Here is a 21,762-nt window from a genome sequence, read left to right as displayed (position 1 = left end):
CACCCACCCCACGGCGCCCGGCGAGCACGCGGGGAGCCTGTCTGCGCAGCGGGAGCGTGAGAGTCCGCCACGGCCCACAAAGGTGAGTTCTTGTTTCCGGGGACGTTTTAGGGACGAACACTCGTCCCGCCCCCTGCCGGTCAGGTGAGCCCGGCTTCTTCCGCTCCTCGTGGATTTGGCCGGAGTCGCCTCGTGAGTTGTTGCCGCTGCCGACTCTGAGGTCTCGCCGTGTGGACTCAGCGGTCCGGAGGTCCCAGGCCGCGAGGACGTCACCATGGTGGGTCCCACCCGTTCCTGGAAGGCTCCGGTCGGCGGCGGGGAGGGCGGGCTGGCGTCGGGCCGCTGGGAGCGGGGTGCGGAGGGAGAACGGTGGGCGGTGCGCGGACTGCGGTGCAGGCACGGGTTCCGGGCCGGGTTCTGCAGGGCTCTTAGGGCGCCTGCCGCTGCCCCCAGCCCGCGGGGAATCCGCGGGTCTCCGTGTACTCGCTCCTCAGCGGTGTAGGAGCCGGGGGCGGACGGGGCGCGTCGGGGACGGCGTAGTCGCCGGTCCTCGCGGCCGCTCACCACCCCTCAGTGTGCTACTCCCGCCCCAGACCCTGCCTCCACGCCCCTCATCCCCTCCGTCGCACTGACACTTGGTTTTTATTAAAAATGCAGTGGATGCAGAAGAGCGCTTATGTAGCACGTTTAAGTATAAACCGTATAAGGAACTCTCGTTTATCCGTTTTTCACTTTAAGAACACTTCTGTGTTCACCTTGAACCTATATTTCCAGGAGCCACTCAGAGGTAAACAGTATCTAAATTATGCTTGCTTGTTTTTATATTTATTTCTTATGTTTATATTACAAAACTGCTATTTTTTTCCTTTTTGCTTCTGTTGTTGAGAATAATTCTTGAATGGGAATATGTTTTGTAAATAGTCATTTTTCAATTAGTTGCTAACGAAAACAACAGCATAAAGTTTATAATCTGGTAACAAGTTGTGATACTCTGGTCTCAGTGCCATTAGTCCCCTTTCTCTGTCACTTTCCATTTTCTCTTTTTCATTGTATTCTTATTTTTCATGTCTGTCTACAGTCTTTTTGCTTTAGATTATATATACGTTTGTGTAAATTAAGTCTTTTTATTTATTAGTATGTGCGGTGGCCAGCTCTTTATAATTTTCTTTTCTAGGCTTTCCTAGAAAACCTTGGCTCCCTGTCTGGACTCCCGATTCTGTTTTATTTGTCTGTTTCTGTTTTTATGCCTGTAAGCGTAGTAAGTATTAAAGCGATTACCTGCTAGTAAAAACTGGTTTCTGAGAGTTAGTAAAACTAAAGAAAAGCATTAATGAAAATCTACTTAGTATACCAGCTTTGGGGATAATGTTACATGTACATGGTTTAAAAAAAAAAGAAGAGTAAAATGTCGTCAGTGAAATGTGTGTTAATTTCCTTTTACTGCTGTGAAAAATTAATACAAATTTAATGGCTTGAAACAACACAGATTCATTCTCTTGTATTCCTGGAGATCAGAAGTCCAAAAATGAGCCTTACTGAGCTAGAATCAAGGTGTAGGTGGGGCTGTCTTCCTTCAGGATGCTCTAGTGGAGAATCTCGTCCCTTTTTCCAGTTTCTAGAGGTTGGCTCTTGGCCTTCCTTCTCTTCAAAGCCATCAGTGTAACATCTTCAAATCTGCCTGAAGAGAAGGGCACATCTCTTTCTCTTGACAGTGATCTTTCTGCCTCCCTCTTATAAAGATCCTTGCAATTATTTTGGGCCCTTGTGGAAAATCCAGGATAATCTCCCCATCTCAGGATCTTCGATGGCATCTGTACAGTCCTTTTTGCCATGTGTGGTAACACATTCATGGGTGTGGGGGAATTAGAGCATGGTCATCTTTGGGAGGGACGGCATTCTACCTACAACAAAAAGTAGGTCTGCCTCCAACTGTGTTACCTAATTCCTTAGCTCAGTTGAGAAACAACTACTGTTAGAACACAGTTTCTTAGATAACCATTCAGATATTTCATATGAATGTGCCAATATATATGTCCTCTGACCTCCCTCTTTTTATAGAAGCAGTGTGCTAGACACGCTCCTAATGCCCCTTGCTTTTTTTCTTCTACCTGATCTTAGACATAAGTCTACGTGAGTACACATAGATCTACCTCTTGCTTTTTTAACAGCTGACATCCTATTGTTTGCTTTTACTGTAATTTATTTACCAGGTCTCTGATGGACACTTAAGCTGTTTCCATCCTTTTGCTATTACAAACACTGCTGCATTGATTATTATTTGTTTTGTACATGTGTAAATATGTCTGTAGACTAAATTAATAGAAGTAGGATTCCTTCATCAAAAGATGTGCAGTTTTTATTTTGATAAGAACTATCAAATCACCTTCCAGAAGATTGTACCAATTTACATCCCACTTATTAGTGAGACTACTAACTCACCCACAGTGTCACTAATGCAGTGTGAATAAATAATTTTTAAAAATCTTTTTTATACATTAAAAATTATAGTTTATTGAAGTTTTAATTTACATTTCTTTTAAGGTAGAGCACACATCTTTTCAAAACTTAAAAGGCATTTATCTATACTCTTTCTTGTGACCTGTTTTTATTTTAGGTTACTAATCTTTTTCTCATTGATTTCATAATGGTGTGTGTTACATTGTAGGTGCTTATTAAATATTTGTTCATCTGAGCTTAGCCCTAGCCCCTTTTCTTATTCTACTGAAGAGACTCTTATCTCTGTGGCTTTAAAGTACCTCCTTTAACCCCACGTTATCCCAAATTTGTATCTTCAGCCCAGACCTGTTTTCTAGGTGCCAGACTCATAACTTTATTTACTTAGTTTACATCTCTACTTAGCAGTCTCCAGGGTATCTTAAACCAGTGGCTGAAAGTGGGTTCTTGATGCCCCCTGTCTCCATGTGCCAATTCCTGTCTTAGTCAGTGGGAGTTCTGACCACTTGGTTGCTTTGTTGCAAACGTGGGAGTCATACTGGACTCTTCCCTTTCCCTCACCGTCCATAGTCCTGTCATTCTGTCTTCAAAATGCATTTCATACCTTGCCATTTGTCTCCATCTTCACTGTCACCCTGGTTGTGCCACTCAACTGTCATCTTTTTCTTAATGACCTCAATACTTCAGTAGTCTTGCTTCTTACTGTTTCTCTGTCCAAATTGTCCTATATACAGCAGCTCACATTATTCTTAAAAAACCGAGTAGGTCTCAAGTCCTCGGGGAGTCTCTTCCTGATTTCCCAAAGTTAGGTACACCTATTATATGGTGGCCATTTTCTGGCCAGCACTTACTAAGTTATATAGTTATTCATGAGATAACTAGATTGTAAATTACGTAGTTAGGATATAACTAGACTGTAAGCAAGTCCATGTCTGTTTTTAATCCTGGGACCTCACTGCCTATTTTAATATATGGTAGTGTGTGCTCAGTAAGTTTGTGGGTTTTTGTTTTTTTTGTCAGTGAACATTAGTATAAGATAGAGGTGTAAAGAGTGGTAGCAGAAGAATGGGAGAAATGGTTACTTCTGACTAGATATCGATGGGTAAGTCAGGAATAACATAAAGTTGAGCCTGATGTTAGATTTTTGCATGAAAGGTAAAGTCGGCATTAGAGAATTATTAAGATATTTTCTTAATGTTAAGGAGAGTATTGTTTGTAAGCCTTTAAAAATTATTTTTATATGAGGTATTTCACACGATTTTAAAGAACTTTTTAAAATATTTTTTACTCATAGTAGCTCAATGTACAGTATACAGTAAAATATTCACTTGGGTCAACATACCACTCTCTTTTCTTTCCTTCTAACTGTTATTTTCAACCCAGTAGAACATGTTTGTAGTCTTCAGGGAGCTGCAATGTAGGAGATAAGCACACGTGTGGAATTAAATGACTGGTCAGTGCAGTATGTTAAGTGCTATGGGAGAAATGCTACCCAGAGAGAAAGGATACTGAGATGTGAAATGGTTACATATTTGTGGATGTCTTCACAAATATGTGAACTGGAAATGGTCCTTGAAAATTGAATGGGATTTAGCAAGGCTTATGTGGAGAACAGTTAAGTTCCTTTCTGGATGCTCTAACTATGTATTTGTCATTGACACTTGTCGTTGGCATCAAATTTATCTGTTAAGCAAAGGAAATGCCCTAGGGTTCTTCAGGGTAGAGTGCCTGCAAAAAAATGGTGCAGGTTCTGTTAATTAGTTCATTACATTCCTGTTAATGTCTTCGATGTTAAGTGACTTAGTATATCATATTCTAGAATTTATTTTGTGCTTTAGGGTATTTGGAGTTTAAGGTATTATATACTGTAAGCTCTCTCAGTTGTAGGCATGGCTTTACTCCTCTACATTTTTTTTTTTTAAGTATTCATATACCTTTATGTACCTTAAGTGTGTTTGGTGAAATGATCATTCTTCTAGGTTTCTAGTTGAATCGGGCAGTCTAAATGACACTTTCGTTTCTAGTTGAGCCTAGATTCTTTGATGGCTTTGATACTATTTTAGGAAAAGTTCCATTTTGTAATTTATGATTTTAACAGGAATATTTAAAGCATATTGCTCCTGAATACCTCTCTTTGTTGCGGTGTTGTTTGAATAAACTACTTGTGTGTTTTCTTTGTTACTCTGAAGTATGAATCCAAAGACTAGTTCATAATGAATTTTCTGAAGTAATCACTAAAGATTGTATGTAAGAGAGACTTTTAATATCAGTTTTCTTAACTGGAATATTTCTGTGGTGCCAGAAACTTTCGAAAGTTTCTGTTATTCAGAGTAGTCTGTGATGCTTATGAAAAAAATGTATTTTTGTTGTATCTTTGAGAGTTTAATTTGGTGCTTTTTGAAACATAAAATACTGAGTTTTAATTGAAAATACACCTTAAATCCCTCTCCCCCCAGTTTTGTTATATGTTTACATTCTGTACATTTTTATGAATTGTCACGTTTTACAAAATAAATTTGGACAATCCCTGATTGATGGAGATTAATTGCTTTTTAATTAAGAGATACTTAGCTTGAGTAGACCGTAATTAATAGATTAATTTTCATTGATAGGGTTTTACTTCACTTTTCCCCTGTTGAAGTATTTTGTTGGTTTTTATTTTTTAAAGTAATATATTGAAACATAAAATTGTTTTGAAATTTAATATTTTATGATACATGTTTCTGTGCCTTATTATATATTTATAACATGCCTTGAGGCAACCTTTTCATGAATAAATTATAATAAGAAATCATAGTCTACTGTTGAGTCAGAATATAAGTTCAGTTTTTTTGTATTTTCTTTGTACTAAGTCTTGGAGGTTCTTTAATTGAGATCTAAAGCTGTCCAGACATTTTTATACTCCAACGGTATCAGTATTTCTTGTACTAAAGAAGGTTTTTAAATCTTTAAAGGAAATTTTTTTTAGACTTGGACATACTGCTGAAACGTTACACAGCGCTGTAACTTAAGTTTTACAGCTTCAGAAACCATCTTTTTTTCTTGAGATTTTTGTGACCTTGTTTCATTTTTTTAAGCATTTTATTTGTTGGAATAAAGATCTCTTTTCAAAGAGATCTTTGCTTTATTTTTTGGTCTTGCATTAGTTATCTCTTTAACATGCTATCCCACAATTTATCAACTTAAAACAACAGAATTTATTATCTCATACTTTTTCTGGGTCACAGATCAGGATCCTTACCTGGATCCTCTCCATCAAGGTTTCTCACCAGTTTCAGTCAAGGTATAACCTGAAGCTGTGGTTTCATCTCGGCACAGCTGTAGATGATCCATTTCCCAGCTCACTCCCATCTTTCTTGTTGGGATTCAGCTCCTCGTGGACTGTTGGACCAAGGGTCTCTGTTCTTCAGTGGCTGTCCGCTGAGGCCTCTCTCAGTTACTTGTCACAGGGGCCCCTGTGTATGTAGGGCAGCTCACTACAAGCCAGCTGGTCTCCATCAGAGTGAGCCAGAAGAGGGCAAAAGAGAGCGGGCAAGACAGAGCCCGGGTCCTTTCATAACCTAATCTTGGGATTGGTAGCTCATCGCTTTTGCCCCAGGCTAGTCAATAACGTGAGCTCACGCTCAGGGAGGGGGTTACAGGTGGGCGCAAACAGACTTGATTTATGTTTGCTGGGCACACTTCATGCACAAAAGTTCCTTCTCACACCTTCCTTTCTCCTTCCTCCCTCCCCGCCACATGTGCAGAGAGACACACAAAAGAATGCACATAATCTTATGATGGTTTCACACTTTATACTCCTATACTTGTAACAGCTTCCAGGGGCATCCTGGGATTCAGACTTGGAGTTACTCTTCTCTGGTCAGGTTTATCAAGAAGTGAGCAGTAAATATTAGATATTTCAGTAAATATTTGTTGATGAAATGAGTACATGTGTGAGGTGGTCATTTTAACTAATTCTGCCTGGAGAGTTTTACAAAGGAGGTGACTTTGAGCTGTGTCTTGTCAAAGGACAAGTAAAGAAATGGATTTTGCAGGCAGAGGTAGCAACAAGTATAGTCTCCAGATGTAAATAAACAGCAGGGTATATTCTAGAATTGGTGAGAAGTTAGTAAGAATGGGATGAAGGATCTTTGGAAGAATGGGATATAATGCTGGAGAAGTAGGTTGTTTTCCTTGTTAAGGATTGTTTTCCTTGTTAAGGATTTAGGGCCTGAGTTAGTGGAGCTCTTTAGCAGGGGAGAAGGACTTTACTAATTAGTGTTCTAGGAAGATAAGCTCTGTCACTTCCAATGAAAAAGAACTAACAGTGAGAACCTCAAGGCCATCCTAATCATGAAAGATCATGAGACTGAATTAAGACAGTGACAGTAGGTTTGAAGAGAATATTCTAGAAACATGACCTTTTTGAGAATTAGGTATGTTAGCTAATGCCTCTTTCTTTTTCTTCTGTAATCCTGCATTTTTTCTGAGAATAAAGATTATATTTACTAACCCCTTATGTAATTCTCCCTTACATATAATATAGATGGAATATGTGTTTTGATTTTCTTTTCCACTTCTCACTGGCTGGAGTGTAGACCTGCTTTTAAGCCATTTTGAACTCTGGATAGATACGAGGTTACAGCCTAAGGGTAGTAGGATAACAAGGTGGAAGGAGTTTGGATCTCAGGGCTTTGTGGAACAGAACCTCCAGCTCCTTTTTACATGAGAGAGCTAAACTTTATCTGGGTTAAGCCACTACTTTTTGGCTTTGTATTATAGGGAGCCAAACAAAATTCCTAAGTAATATAGGTCAGATATAAGATACAGAATTATGTAGGAATAAAAAGTTACTGAAATACTAGACAACTAGTTTAGAGGACCTAGTTAACTGGCATAAGGCTTGAATGGGATGTGCTAATTTCTAGATGGCTTATATTATTTCCTCTGTTCCTGATCTCCTGTGAGCCCAAGTTTGATTTGCTTTATTCAATGCCCAGTGTTCCACGTGCAGCTTCTGTAGTCGGGCTTGCATTAACATCCTGTGTTCCTTCTGCCCTCTTGCAACTTTCTTAACTTTGATGCAAATTTCCAACCGTGAGTCTTCTCACTATCTGCATTCTTTGTATCTGCTTTGAAGCTGGAACAGTTGAAGAGCTGGTTCATTGACTCTGTGCCTTTCTTTCTATTCTTACATTAATGGAGAATAGTTCTGAATACAGTTGACCCTTGAACAATGCAAGGTTAGGGGCACTGATCCTCCATACACTCAAAAATCTGCATATAATTTATAGTCGGCCCTCCATATATGCAGTTCCTCCATAACCGTGGATCATTGTAGCACTGTAGTATTTACTGTGGGGAAAAAAATCAATCTGTGTTTAAGTGGACCCATGCATTTCAAACTGATGTTCAAGGGTCAACTGTATGTATATCATTTCTGTTAGGAGCATGGAAACAAAGACTTTGAGTCTGGCGTTTCTCCTGATTCGTAGTGTAGTATTTCTGACTCACAGTATTTCTGTTACATTACTGTTTTAAATTTTTATTTCTAAAGAAAATTTTTTGAGAGAAGTCATTTATGTATCTGACTGTGTGTGCCATATGTTTCTCTACATTTTAGCCTAAAGCACCAAAGGGAAAAAGTGTAGGACAAGAAAAAAAAGTCATCCATCCATACAGTAGAAAAGCGGCTCAAATTACGAGAGAGGCCCACAAACAAGAAAAAAAGGAAAAGTAAGTGTCTTCATTGTTTGTATTATGCATTGGTGAAAAGCCCTTTTATATATTTATTCCTAATCAGTATTCCCTTTCTCTTCCTTTAATAAATGTTTAAGTATGTTCTGTGCACTAAGGTAAAACAGTGAATGAGGATTCAGCTCTTAAAGCTTACCTAAAACAGATATATAAATATAAATGGGTTGTGATGTGGGCAGTGAAGAAAAATTTTAAAGGATTATGGGATACAGAGTGAGGGAGAGGTTCTGTTTTACGTAAGACAGTTGTGGAAGGCTTCTCTGAAGACCTTACATTTGAGCAGAGAGCTGAAAGGTGTGAGGCAGTGAGCCATGCAGACATATATTAGGCAAGTAGGTTAAAGTGCCCATTAGATGTGGAAGACAAGAGATAGAATGGGCAGTTGAGTGTCCTGGGTCTGGGGCTCAGAGGATAGGTTAGGGATGTAGACACAGATTTGGGAACCATCAGTGTCTAGCTGGAACTCGAAGTCATTAGACTGGATAAGATCACCTACCAATTAAATGAAGATAAGAGAGAGAGAGGAGCGTCAAGGATTGAGTCCAGAGGCCCCTACCATTCAGAAGTTGGAGAAATGGGGAGGCTCTGACAAGCAAGCCTGAGAAAGAGGGAAAAAAAGATAGTGTTTCAAAGAGAAAACACTGATCAACCTGTGTCATTTGTTGGATTAACGCTGAGAATTGATTTAGTAATTTGATTTAGTAAAATGGAGAGCACTGTATATATATATATTTTTTTTCTTGCATTGTTTTCTTAGTTGTTGCTATGGAAATTTCAATTCACATCTTAAAACTGAAAACAACCTAGTTCAGGTTAATGTCAAGTTAATTTCAATAGTATAGAAAAAACTTGCTCCACTATAGCTCCATGACCCCTTTCTTTGTACTATTATTGTCATATAAGTTACATCTTTATATACCGTAAGGTTATAATTTCATAATTATCATTTTTATGCAGTTATCATAAGTTAGGACAAGAAAAGTGTTACAAACAAAAATACATTTATACTGTCTTTTCTATTTATTTACCTATGTAATACCTTTTTTCATTGGTGCTCCTTATTTTTTCATGTGGATTCAAATTACTATTTACTGTCCTTTCATTTTGGCCAGAAGGACTCCCTTTAGTGTTTCTCATAAGGCAGGTCTGAAAATGACAAGATTCTCTCATTTTTGTTTATCCGAGGACGTCTTCAGTTTTTCTTTCATTTCTGTAGACTGTGCTTCATGTTGCAGTTCCACTGTGTATAGAATTCTTGGTTCATAGTCCTCCTATTCAACACTTGGAAGTCACCCCTTGGCCTTTGGCCTCCAGGGTTCTGATTAGGAGTCAGCTCTTAGTCTTATTGAGGATCCCTTGTATGTGATGAGTCACTTTTCTCCTGATCTTTCAAGATATCCTCCTTGACTGTCAGTAGTTTGACAATGATAAGCCTAGGTGTGGATCTCTGAGTTCATCCACCATGAAGTTTGTTAAGCTTCTGAGGCATGTAGGTTAATGTTTTTCATCGAATTGGGAAGTTTGGGGCCATTATTTTTTCAAATATCCTTTTGGTCCTCTTTCTCCTCTCCTGTGACTCCCATTATGCATATGTTGTATGTTTCTGAAAGTGTGTCCCCTTTCTGTTGCTCAGATCGGATAATTTCAACTGACTTGTTCTGATATTTGCTTGTCTTTGTCCATAGGTCCAACCCTCTGGACTGCCTCAGGAACAGTTTCTATTGTATGCTATTTTTAACCCCTGAGTATGGGCCCTACCTTCCTGTTTGTTCGTGGGTCTCCTAATTTTTTGTACTTTTTTGTTCAAAACTGGACATTTTAAGCAGTTTGACAATCTTGTTAATCAGACATGCCCTACCCCCAACCTCAGTCAGGTTTGCTGTTGTTGTGTTGTTGCTGTTTGCTTTGTGACTTTCCTGGACTAATTTTGTAAAGCCTTTTTGTTGTGTGTGGCCTTTGCAGTTTCTGTTGAGTTAGTGGTCAGCTAATGTTTGGACAGGGATTTCTTTAATTGCCTTTAACTAATGAGTCAGCCTTTATTGAGGGGCTGTGTTAGTCTGTTGGATATGCTTTCAGTCCTCCAGTAGGCAGTTTATAGACTTCATTTCTCATTTGCACAGAGCCTCAGGGTTACCCAGAGGTGAGAGAGTAGGACCTTCTCAGATCCTCCTTTGGTACAAACACAGTCTTGAATGTACACATATCATTCTAGATTCCCAGGAGTATGTTGGAGCTAGCTTTTCAAAGCCCTCTATGGTCCTTCCATTCCTTAATTTTTCCTTTTAAATTTTTTTGGTCAGCCTTTTGTTAGCCCCCAACTGGTAATATCACTCAGGCAGCTGCTGTGTTAGAGAGCTGCTGCTGATTGTTTCTGAGAAATAACCTGGGGATAGGGCTGCTTCCACAGAGTTAGCTCTGAGTTAGATGAAATAAAGTAATTCTGAGAACGGAGCTGTTCAGTCTGCTGCTGGTTGGGTCAGATGGTGACAACTCTCAAGGTGAAGCTTTTGGGGAATTCCAAACCCAATCTGTTCTAGTGGCTGCTAGGAGGATGGCTTTTAACAACTACCGTAAGTTGCTAGTCTATTGGTTTTCAAGTCTACTGCAGAGCTGGGAAGAGGGGGATGGGATTAAAACATCACAGAGATTACTCTTCTTACTGAGATTGGGTCGTTTTTCTTGAGTAAATAAATGGACCTTGGATTGTTGTAAGACTGGTTAATTTTTATACTTCTGAAAAGGTTGATTTTGACAAGTTTTATCAGTGTTCTCTTGCTTTTATGGAGGAGTAGATTTTTTTTAAGTTCTTATTCTGCCATTCTGAAAATTGGCCTATATTCTTGATGTGAAGAATTCATAGGAAAATTTTCTTCTTAGGAAAATTAAATATGTGTATGCTGCCCCTTCTTTTCTCCCCTTCCTATCCCTTAGCCACCCTTCTCTGATCAGCATCCCATACTGTAATTTGCCTATTTTCCCTCCATCTGTGGGCTCTGAGAGTCCCCAGGAACTGCTATGGGATCAAATTTTAAAATTCCTTAAAATGAATTTACAAAATCAAAATAGAAATCATTTAGATTATTTTAGAATAGCCTTAGTACTTTTTTTGGGGGGGTGGGGTTTGGAATATAAAGAGTACATCTTCATCTTATTTTATTTGTATTTATTTATTTATTGGAGTAAAATTGCTTTACAATGTTGTGTTAGTTTCTGCTGTACAATGAAGTGAATCAACTATATGTATACATGTATCCCCTCCCTCTTGGACCTCCCTCCTCCCCTTCCACCAACATCTAGGTCATCACATAGCACCGAGCTGAGCTCCCTGTGCTATACAGCAGGTTCCACTAGCTATCTGTTTTACAGATGGTAGTGTATTTATGTCAAACCTAATCTCCCAGTTCGTCCCACCCTCCCCTTCCCCCACTGTGTCCGCATGTCCATTCTCTACGTCTCTGTCTCTATTCTTGCCCTGTACCATTTTTCTAGAATCCACACATATGCGTTAATGTATGATATTTGTTTTTATTTCTGGTTTACTTCACTCTCTATGACAGACTCTGGGTCCATCCACATCTCTACAAATGACCCAATTTCATTCCTATTTATGGCTGAGTAATGTTCCATTGTATATATGTACCACATCTTCTTTATCCATTCATGTATCATTGGACATTTAGGTTGTTTCCATGTCCTGGCTATTGTAATTAGTGCTGCAGTGAACATTGGGGTACATGTGTCCTTTTGAATTACGGTTTTCTCAGGGTATATTCCCAGTAGTGGGATTGCCTGGTCATATGGTAGTTCTATTTTTAGTTTTTAAGGAACCTTCATACTATTCTCCATAGTGGCTACATCAATTTACATTCCCACCAACAGTGCAAAAGGGTTCCCTTTTCTCCATACCCTCTCCAGCATTTATTGCTTACAGAATTTTTGATGATGGCCATTCTGACCGGTGTGAGGTGATAACCTCATTGTAGTTTTGATTTGCATTTCTCTAAATTAATTAGTGATGTTGAGCATCTTTTCATATGCCTCTTGGCCATCTGTATGTCTTCTTTGGTGAAATGTCTATTTAGGTCTTCCACCCATGTTTTAATTGGTTTTTTTTTTTTTTTTGATATTGAGCTCCGTGAACTGTTTGTATATTGTGGAGATTAATCCTTTGTCCGTTGCTGCATTTGCAAATATTTTTTCCCAGCCGTAGCATTTTAATGAATGCTACATACATTCGCATACTAGCTGATAGAAACCAGCACTTTCATTGTTATATATTGATTCCTTGGCCAAGGCCAGTAGGGCTTAGCTGCTTTATAGTGATTTGGCTAGAAGTTTTCTTGGAAAGAATAGTCAAGTGCTGGGCTTCCCTGGTGGCGCAGCGGTTGAGAGTCTGCCTGCCGATGCAGGGGACGTGGGTGTGTGCCCTGGTCCAGGAGGATCCCACATGCTGTGGAGCGGCTGGGCCCGTGAGCCATGGCCGCTGAACCTGTGCGTCCGGAGCCTGTGCTCCGCAGCAGGAGAGGCCACAACAGTGAGAGGCCCGCGTACTGCAAAAAAAAAACACAAAAAACAAGACAAAAAAAAGAATAGTCAAGTGCTATGATAGTATACTCGAATTTTCTTTCTTTTTTGTAAGGGAGGGTCTTTTTTTGTAATTAAGGGTTATTAGAATAATATTGTTTTAAAACAGTAGTTTTCAAACATCAGTTATCTATGTATCACTTTCATGAATTTTTTGTTTTTTTTAACATGTTTATTGGAGTATAATTGCTTTACACTGTTGTGGTAGTTTCTGCTGTATAATAAAGTGAATCAGCTTTACGTATACTTATATCCCCCTGTGCCCTCCTTCTTGCGTCTTCCTCCCACCCTCCCTATACCACCCTTCTAGGTGGTCACAAAGCACTGAGCTGATCTCCCTGTGCTATGTGGCTGCTTCCCACTAGCTATCTGTTTTACATTTGGTAGTGTATATATGTCAATGCTTCTCTCTCACTTCGTCCCAGCTTACCTTTCCCCCTCCCCGTGTCCTTAAGTCCCTTCTCTATGTCTGCGTCTTTATTCCTGTCCTGCCCCTAGGTTCTTCAGAACCATTTTTTTTTACATTCCATATATATGTGTTAGCATATTGTATTTGTTTTTCTCTATCTCACTTGCTTCACTCTGTATGACAGATTCTGCGTCCATCCACCTCACTACAAATAACTCGGCTTCATTTCTTTTTATGGCTGAGTAATATTCCATTGTATATATGTGCCACTTCTTTATCCATTCATCTGTCGATGGACACTTAGGTTGCTTCCATGTCCTGGCTATTGTAAAGAGAGCTGCAATGAACATTGTGGTACATGACTCTTTTTGAATTATGGTTTTCTCAGGGTATATGCCCATAGTGGGATTGCTGGGTCGTATGGTAGTTCTATTTTTAGTTATTTAAGGGACCTCCATACTGTTCTCCATAGTGGCTGTATCAATTTACATTCCTACCAACAGTGCAAGAGGATTCCCTTATCGCCACACCCTCTCCAGCATTTATTGTTTGTAGATTTTTTGATGATGGTCATTCTGACCAGTGTGAGGTGATACCTCCTTGTAGTTTTCATTTGCATTTCTCTAATGATTAGTGATGTTGAGCATTCTTTCATGTGTTTGTTGGCAATCTGTACATCTTCTTTGGAGAAATGTCTATTTAGGTCTTCAGCCCATTTTTGGATTGGGTTGTTTGTTATTTTGATATTGAGCTGCATGATCTGCTTGTAAATTTTGGAGATTAATCCTTTGTCAGTTGCTTCATTTGCAAATATTTTCTCCCATTCGGAGGGTTGTCTTCTCGTCTTGTGTAAGGTTTCTTTTGCTGTGCAAAAGCTTTTAAATTTCATTAGGTCCCTTTTGTTTTTATTTCCATTTCTCTAGGAGGTGGGTCAAAAAGGATCTTGCTGTAATTTATGTCATAGAGTATTCTGCCTGTGTTTTCCTCTAAGAGGTTTATAGTGTCTGGTCTTACATTTAGATCTTTAGTCTATTTCGAGTTTATTTTTTTATATGGTGTTAGGGAGTGTTCTATTTTCATTCTTTCACATGTAGCTGTCCAGTTTTCCCAGCACCAGTTATTAAAGAGGCTGTCTTTTCTCCATTTTATATTCTTGCCTCCTTTATCAAAGATAAGGTGACCATATGTGCATGGGTTTATCTCTGGGCTTTCTCTCCTGTTCTATTGATCTGTATTTCTGTTTTTGTGCCAGTACCATACTGTCTTGATTACTGTAGCTTTGTAGTATAGTCTGAAGTCAGGGAGGCTGATTCCTCCAACTGCGTTTTTCTTTCTCAAGATTGCTTTGGCTATTTGGGGTCTTTTGTGTTTCTATACAAATTGTGAAATTTTTTGTTCTAGTTCTGTGAAAAATGCCAGTGGTAGTTTGATAGGTATTGCATTGAATCTGCAGATTACTTTGGGTAGTATAGTCATTTCCATAATGTTGATTTTTCCTATCCAAACATGGTATATCTCTCCATATCGTTGTATCATCTTTAATTTCTTTCATCAGTGTTTTATATTTTTCTGCATATAGGTCTTTTGTCTCCTTAGGTAGGTTTATTCCTAGGTATTTTATTATTTTTCTTGCAGTGGTAAATGGGAGTGTTTTCTTAATTTCTCTTTCAGATTTTTCATCATTAGTGTATAGGAATGCAAGAGATTTGTGTGCGTTAATTTTGTATCTTGCTACTTGACCAAATTCACTGATTAGTTCTAGTAGTTTTCTGGTAGCATCTTTAGGATTCTCTATGTATAGTATCACGTCATCTGCCAACGGTGACAGTTTTACTTCTTTTCCGATTTTTGGATTTCTTTTATTTCTTCTCTGATTGCTGTGGCTAAAACTTCCAAAACTATGTTGAATAATAGTGGTGAGAGTGGGCAACATTGTCTTGTTCCTGATCTTAGTGGAAATGGTTTCATTTTTCACCATTGAGAACTATGTTGGCTCTGGGTTTATCATATATGGGCTTTATTATGTTGAGGTAAGTTCCCTCTATGCCTACTTTCTGCAGGGTTTTTATCATAAACGGGTGTTGAATTTTGTCAAAAGGTTTTTCTGCATCTATTGAGATTATCATATGTTTTTTTTCCTTCACTTTGTTAATATAGTGTATCACATGGATTGATTTGCGTATACTGAAGAATCCTTGAATTTCTAGGATAAACCCCACTTGATCATGGTGTATGATTCTTTTAATGTGCTGTTGGATTCTGTTTGCTAGTATTTTGTTGAGGATCTTTGCATCTGTGTTCATCAGTGATATTGGCCTGTAGTTTTCTTTTTTTGTGGCATCTTTGTCTGGTTTTGGTATCAGGGTGATGGTGGCCTTGTAGAATGAGTTTGTGAGCGTTCCTCCTTTGGCTATATTTTGGAAGAGTTAGAGAAGGATAGGTGTTAGCTCCTCTCTAAACGTTTGATAGAATTCACCTGTGAAGCCATCGGGTCCTGGGCTTTTGTTTGTTGGAAGAATTTTAATCACAGTTTCAATTTCAGTGCTTGTGATTGGTCTGTTTATATTTTCTATTTCTTCCTGGTTCAGCCTCAGAAGGTTGTGCTTTTTTAAGAGTTTGTCCATTTCTTCCAGGTTGTCCATTTTATTGGCATATAGTTGCTTGTAGTAATCTCTCATGATCCTTTGTATTTCTGCAGTGTCAGTTGTTACCTCTTTTTTATTTCTAATTCTGTTGATTTGAGTTTTCTCCCTTTTTATCTTGATGAGTCTGGCTGATGGTTTGTCAATTTTATTTGTTTCCACAAAGAATCAGCCTTTAGTTTTATTGATCTTTGTGGTTGTTTACTTCACTTCTTTTCCTTTATTTCTGATCTGATCTTTATGATTTCTTTCCTTCTGCTAACTTTGGGGTTTTTTGGTTCTTCTTTCTCTAATTGCTTTAGGTGTAAGCTGAGGTTGTTTATTTGAGATTTTTCTTGTTTCTTGAGGTAGGATTGTATTGCTGTAAACTTCCCTCTTAGAACTGCTTTGCTACACCCCATAGGTTTTGGGTCCTTGTGTTTTTTCATTGTCATTTGTTTCTAGGTATTTTGTTTGTTTGTTTTGCGGTATGCGGGCCTCTCACTGTTGTGGCCTCTCCTGTTGGCGGAGCACAGGCTCCAGACGCGCAGGCTCAGAGGCCACGTCTCACGGGCCCAGCCGCTCTGCGGCATGTGGAATCTTCCTGGACTGGGGCACAAACCCGTGTCCCCTGCATTGACAGGCAGACTCTCAACCAGTGCGCCACCTGGGAAGCCTAAATGTTTACAATTGTTACATTTTCTTCTTGGAATGATTCCTTGATCATTATGTAGTGTCCTTCTTTGTCTCTTGTAATTGTCTTTGTTTTAAAGTCTATTTTGTTTGATATGAGAATTGCTACTCCAGCTTTCTTTTGATTTCCATTTGCATGGAATATGTTTTACCATCCCCTCACTTTCAGTCTGTATGTGTCCCTAGATCTGAAGTGGGTCTCTTGTAGACAGCATATATATGGGTCTTGTTTTTGTATCCATTCAGCCAGTCTGTGTCTTTTGGTTGGAGTATTTAATCTGTTTACATTCAAGGTAATTATTGATATGTATGTTCCTAGTACCATTTTCTTAATTGTTTTGGGTTTGTTATTGTAGGTCTTTTCCTTCTTTTTTTTTTCTGCCTAGACAAGTTTCTTTAACATTTGTTGTAGAGCTGGTTTGGTGGTGCTGCATTCTCTTAGCTTTTGCTTGTCAGTAAAGGTTTTAATTTCTCCATCGCATCTGAATGAGATCCCTGCTAGGTAGAGTAATCTTGGTTGTAGGTTTTTCCCTTTCATCACTTTAAATATTTCCTGCCACTCCCTTCTCGCTTGCAGAGTTTCTGCTGAAAGATCAGCTGTTCTCCTTATAGGGATTGCCTTGTATGTTATTTGTTGTTTTTCCCGTGCTGCTTTTAATATTTTTTCTTTGTATTTAATTTTTGATAGTTTGATTAGTGTTTTGGCGTTTCTCTCCTTGGATTTATCCTGTATGGGACTCCCTATGCTTCCTGGACTTGATTGCCTGTTTCCTTTCCCATATTAGGGAAGTTTTCAGCTATAATCTCTTCAGATATTTTCTCATTCCCTTTTTCTCTTCTTCTTCTGGGACCCCTATAATTCAAATGTTGGTGCATTTAATGTTGTCCCAGAGGTCTCTGAGACTGTCTTCAATTCTTTTCATTCTTTTTTCTTTATTCTGCTCTGTGGTTGTTAGTTTTACTATTTTATCTTCCAGGTCAGTTATCTGTTCTTTTGCCTCAATTATTCTGCTGTTGACTCCTTCTAGAGAATTTTTAATTTCATTTATTGTGTTGTTCATCATTGTTTGTTTTCTCCTGAGTTCTAGGTCCTTGTTAAACGTTTCTTGTACTTTCTCCATTCTGTTTCCACAATTTTGGATCATCTTTACTATCATTACTCTGAATTCTTTTTCAGGTAGACTTCCTATTTCCTCTTGTTTGGTCTGGTGGGTTTTCACCTTGCTCCTTCATCTGCTGTGTGTTTTTCTGTCTTCTCATTTTGCTTAACTTACTCTGTTTAGGGTCTCCTTTTTGCAGCCTGCAGGTTCGTAGTTCCCATTGTTTTTGGTGTCTGCCCCCAGTGGCCAAGGTTGGTTCAGTTGGTTGTGTAGGCTTCCTTGTGGAGGGGACTGGTGACTGTGTTCTGGTGGATGAGGCTGTATCTTGTCTTCCTGGTGGGCAGAACCCTGTCTGGTGGTGTGTTTTGGGGTGTCTGTGACCTTACTATGATTTTAGGCAGCCTCTCTGCTAATGGGTGGGGTTGTGTTCCTGTCTTGCTAGTTGTTTGGCATAGGGTGCCCAGCACTGGAGCTTGCTGGTCATTGAATGGAGCTGGATCTTAGCATTGAGACATAGATCTCTGGGAGAGCTCTTGCCAGTTGATATTATGTGGTGCTGGGAGGTCTCTCATGGACCAGTGTCCTGAGCTTGGCTCTCCCATCTCCGAGGCTCAGGCCTGTCAGCTGGCTGGAGCACCAAGATCCTGTGAGCTACACAGCTTAGAGAAAGGGAGAGAAAAAAAGAAAGAAAGGAAAAAAATAAGTAAAATAAATAAAATAAAGTTATTAAAATAAAAAAATAATATTAAAATAATAAAATTAATAAAATAATAAAAAGTAGAGCATCGAAACCAATAAACAAATCCACCAGCGATAACAAGTGCTAAAAACGAAACTAAGATAAAAACATAAAAATCAGAAACTGATCAGTCACTTACAGCAAACCCCAGGTCTACAGTTGCTCCCAAAGTCCACCTCCTCAATTTTGGGCTGATTCGTTTTCTATTCAGGTATTCCACAGATGCAAGGTACATCAAGTTGTTGGTGGAAATTTAATCTGCTGCTCCTGGGGCTGCTGGGAGAAATTTCCCTTTCTCTTCGTTGTTTGCACAGCTCCTGGGGTTCAGCTTTGGGTTTGGCCCCGCCTCTGCGTTTAAGCCGCCCTCTGGCGTCTGTTCTTCGCTCAGACAGGAGGGGTTTAAAGGAGTGGCTGATTCGGGGGCTCTGGCTCACTCAGGCCTGGGAGAGGGAGGGGCAAGGAATGTGGGGTGAGCCTGTGGTAGCAGAGGCCAGGATGATATTGCAACAGCCTGAGCTGTGATGTGCGTTCTCCCGGGGACGTTGTCCCTGGATCCCGGGACCCTGGCCGTGGTAGGCTACACAGGCTCCCTGGAGGGGAGGTGTGGATAGTGACCTGTGCTCGCACACAGGCTTCTTGTCTGCGGCAGCAGTCTTAGCGTCTTATGCCCATTTCTGGTGTCCACACTGATAGCCGTGGCTGATGCCCATCTCTGGAGGTCATTTAGGCGGTGCTCTGAATCCCCTCTCCTCATGCACCCTGAAACAATGGTCTCTTGCCTCTTCGGCAGGTCCAGACATTTTCCCAGACTCCCTCCCGTCTAGCCGTGGCACACTAACCCCTTCAGGCTGTGTTCACGCAGCCAACCGCAGTCCTCTCCCTGGGATCTGACCTCTGAAGCCTGAGCCTCAGCTCCCAGCCCCCGCCCGCCCCGGCGGGTTAGCAGACAAGCCTCTCGGGCTGGTGAGCGCCGGTCGGCACCGATCCTCTGTGGGAATCTCTCACTTTGCCCTCTGCGCCCCTGTTGCTGTGCTCTCCTCCACGGCTCCAAAGCTCCCCCCGGCCGCCACCCGTAGTCTCTGCCCGCGAACGGGCTCCTAGTGTGTGGAAACTTTTCCTCCTTCACAGCTCCCTCCCACTGGTGCAGGTCCCGTCCCTATTCTTTTGTCTCTGTGTTTTCTTTTGCCCTACCCAGGTACGTGGGGAGTTTCTTGCCTTTTGGGAGGTCTGAGGTCTTCTGCCAGCGTTCAGTAGGTGTTCTGTAGGAGTTGTTCCACATGCAGATGTATTTTTGATGTATCTGTGGGGAAGAAGGTGATCTCCGCGTCTTACTCCTCTGCCATCTTAAAGGTCCTCTCTTTTCTGTATCTTTTTGACATGATATACTGCTTACATGATTTTGCTATCACCTATATCAGTATTTCACAAACTTTGGTATACATGAGATGCACCTGTAAGGTGTATTAAAATAGATTTTTGGGCCTCATTCCTAGAGGTTTCCATTCAGAAAGTCTGGGACAGGGCCAAGATGTTGCATTTCTGACAAGTTTCCAGTAATATTGATGCTGTTGCTGCTGGTTCAGGCATTGATGTATAGTATTCTTTAATTACATTCTTTAAAAATAATTTTCCCTCAAATATTGTTTTTAAAGGAGACATTTTATCTCTGTTAAAACCAAGTAGATACTGTCGTCTTCCCTGAGTGGTTTGAGCTTGAGGCATGTTTGCTTATTTTTGGGGGAAAGATTTGGCAAAGGTTGGAAGACTTGTAAAATGAACTGACATTAAACTAAGTTTTCTCCTTAATGTAATCGGAAAGGGTGCAAAGAAAATGACGGGAAAAGTAACTTGCTTACCATTTGATTAAAGATTATTTAATTCTGTGTATATGAACTACCTAAAATTACCTTGCATAGTACCAGTGGTATTATATACATGCAGTATTTTCGGAAATAACGCTTTAGAATATGATTAAGTACTTCAGTTCACTGTAAATACTTGTGGTGTTTATATGTTGTTAGTTATATTCAGGATCTTATGCACTGAGTTAATGTTGATTTACAGTCAGCATTACAGAAAAATTACGTTAAGGGTAAATAAAGCAGGACAACATGCTAATCTCATATATAAAACTTGTCCTAAAGAGGTTCTGTTGTTGGCCAAGGTTCTATTTTAATAGTACAGAGTTGAACAATATTTAATTTTTTGTGCTTGGGTGATGTTTTAAACAGGCTGAGCTTTCTCTTTTTTCTTAATTTATTTTAAAGAAGTCATCAGTGTAACAGTCATGGCCCCAGAAGCAAACAAATGCACAGTTTTAATAGTGTGTAACATTTTATGAAACAGGCTTACACTAGTCATGACTAGCAGCATCAGTGACCGTGAGTCCTGTTCAGTTAAGTGGGAGCGTGGTCACAAATAGCATCTTGAAATGCAGCTCATCTCCCTGCCTTACAGCAGTACTTCCAGCAAGACAGAAATGGAGAATTGCATATTTTCAAAAGATGGCTGGTGACAAGATACTCAGACTGTAGTGGCAGCTGTAAGCAAGATGATAGAAGAGGTACCAACAGGACTTGCCTTGAACATCAGGTGCCTGTGATGTCTTAGAAAGAAATAGCAGTTAGCAGGTACTGCTTTACTCAGCAGCTTGAAACAAAAACAGTTCTTCTGTCAGGAATCCCAGAGCCACTTAACTGGGTGCTTTGGGCTCAGGGTCTCTCGCAAGGTTACAGTCAAGGTGTTGGCTGGGGCCGCATCATCGCAGGGCTTGATAGGGAGAGGTTTTGCTTCCAGGCTATTTACATGGTGGTCGACAGACCTGTTGTGGCAGCTGTTGGCTGGAGACATCAGTTCCCTACCACGTGAGCTACTCACCACGTGAGCTGCTCACCACGTGGCAGCATGTGTCCTCTAGAGCAAAGGCTCTGAGATAGAGCGAGAGGGGGTGACAGTTCCAGCAAGATGCCTGCAGGGTCCTTCATGACAGCCACCACCGACGGCCTTCAGTGCTGGTGAAGAAGGCGAAGGAAATGGTGGGGCATTGGTGTCACATGGTCTGGATCGGAAGGAGCCCCGAGCCGGGGAGGTGACGCGCCCTTCACCTAGCCCGCGTCACCAGGGCCGACCCCCAGCTCAGGCTCTGGGGCCTGCTGCCAGTCCTCCGCCTTCCCCACCCCGTGGGCCCCCCTGGGCTGGGATCCCCTTTACCCCTCCCTACAGCTCTCTTCAAGAAGGGCCCTTTGTCCTTCTCCACCCCGTGCCCCATTCCCACCGTGCTTTGAAGACTGTGCTGGTGAGAAGAGGCCCGGGTGGGAGGCGGTCAGCAGGGTCTTCCAAGCTCCTGTACCCCCTACCGCCCGACACACACAGCTTCCCAGTGAGCGGCTGTGGGGGAAGGAGGTGGGGCCGGCCCAGTTCTTA

At 40.5% G+C, this 21,762-nt stretch overlaps 2 protein-coding genes across 4 annotated transcripts in view; one reads left to right on the top strand and one right to left on the bottom strand.

The window, feature by feature from the left end:
- Positions 1–276, bottom strand: part of TKTL2 (transketolase like 2) — a 14,509-nt gene extending 14,233 nt beyond the window's left edge. The window contains 1 exon segment of the mRNA XM_024736026.1: positions 8–276. Within this exon segment, the coding sequence (XP_024591794.1) occupies positions 8–276 (269 nt within the window).
- The window catches only part of TMA16 (translation machinery associated 16 homolog), a 35,107-nt gene continuing 13,496 nt past the window's right edge, over positions 152–21,762 (top strand). For all 3 annotated transcript variants that reach the window (XM_024736084.1, XM_024736085.1, XM_024736083.1), the window contains exons 1-2: positions 152–277; positions 8,060–8,172. In XM_024736084.1, coding sequence (XP_024591852.1) covers positions 275–277; positions 8,060–8,172 — 116 coding nt within the window. In that variant the 5' untranslated portion in view covers positions 152–274. The remainder of the gene's footprint in view (positions 278–8,059; positions 8,173–21,762) is intronic.

Source organism: Neophocaena asiaeorientalis, unplaced genomic scaffold (assembly GCF_003031525.2).
Source record: "Neophocaena asiaeorientalis asiaeorientalis breed wild unplaced genomic scaffold, Neophocaena_asiaeorientalis_V1.1 scaffold7, whole genome shotgun sequence".
Classification (NCBI taxonomy): domain Eukaryota; kingdom Metazoa; phylum Chordata; class Mammalia; order Artiodactyla; family Phocoenidae; genus Neophocaena; species Neophocaena asiaeorientalis.
The sequence above is the reverse complement of the archived record's forward strand: the minus strand, read 5'-3'. Positions and strand labels throughout refer to the sequence as shown.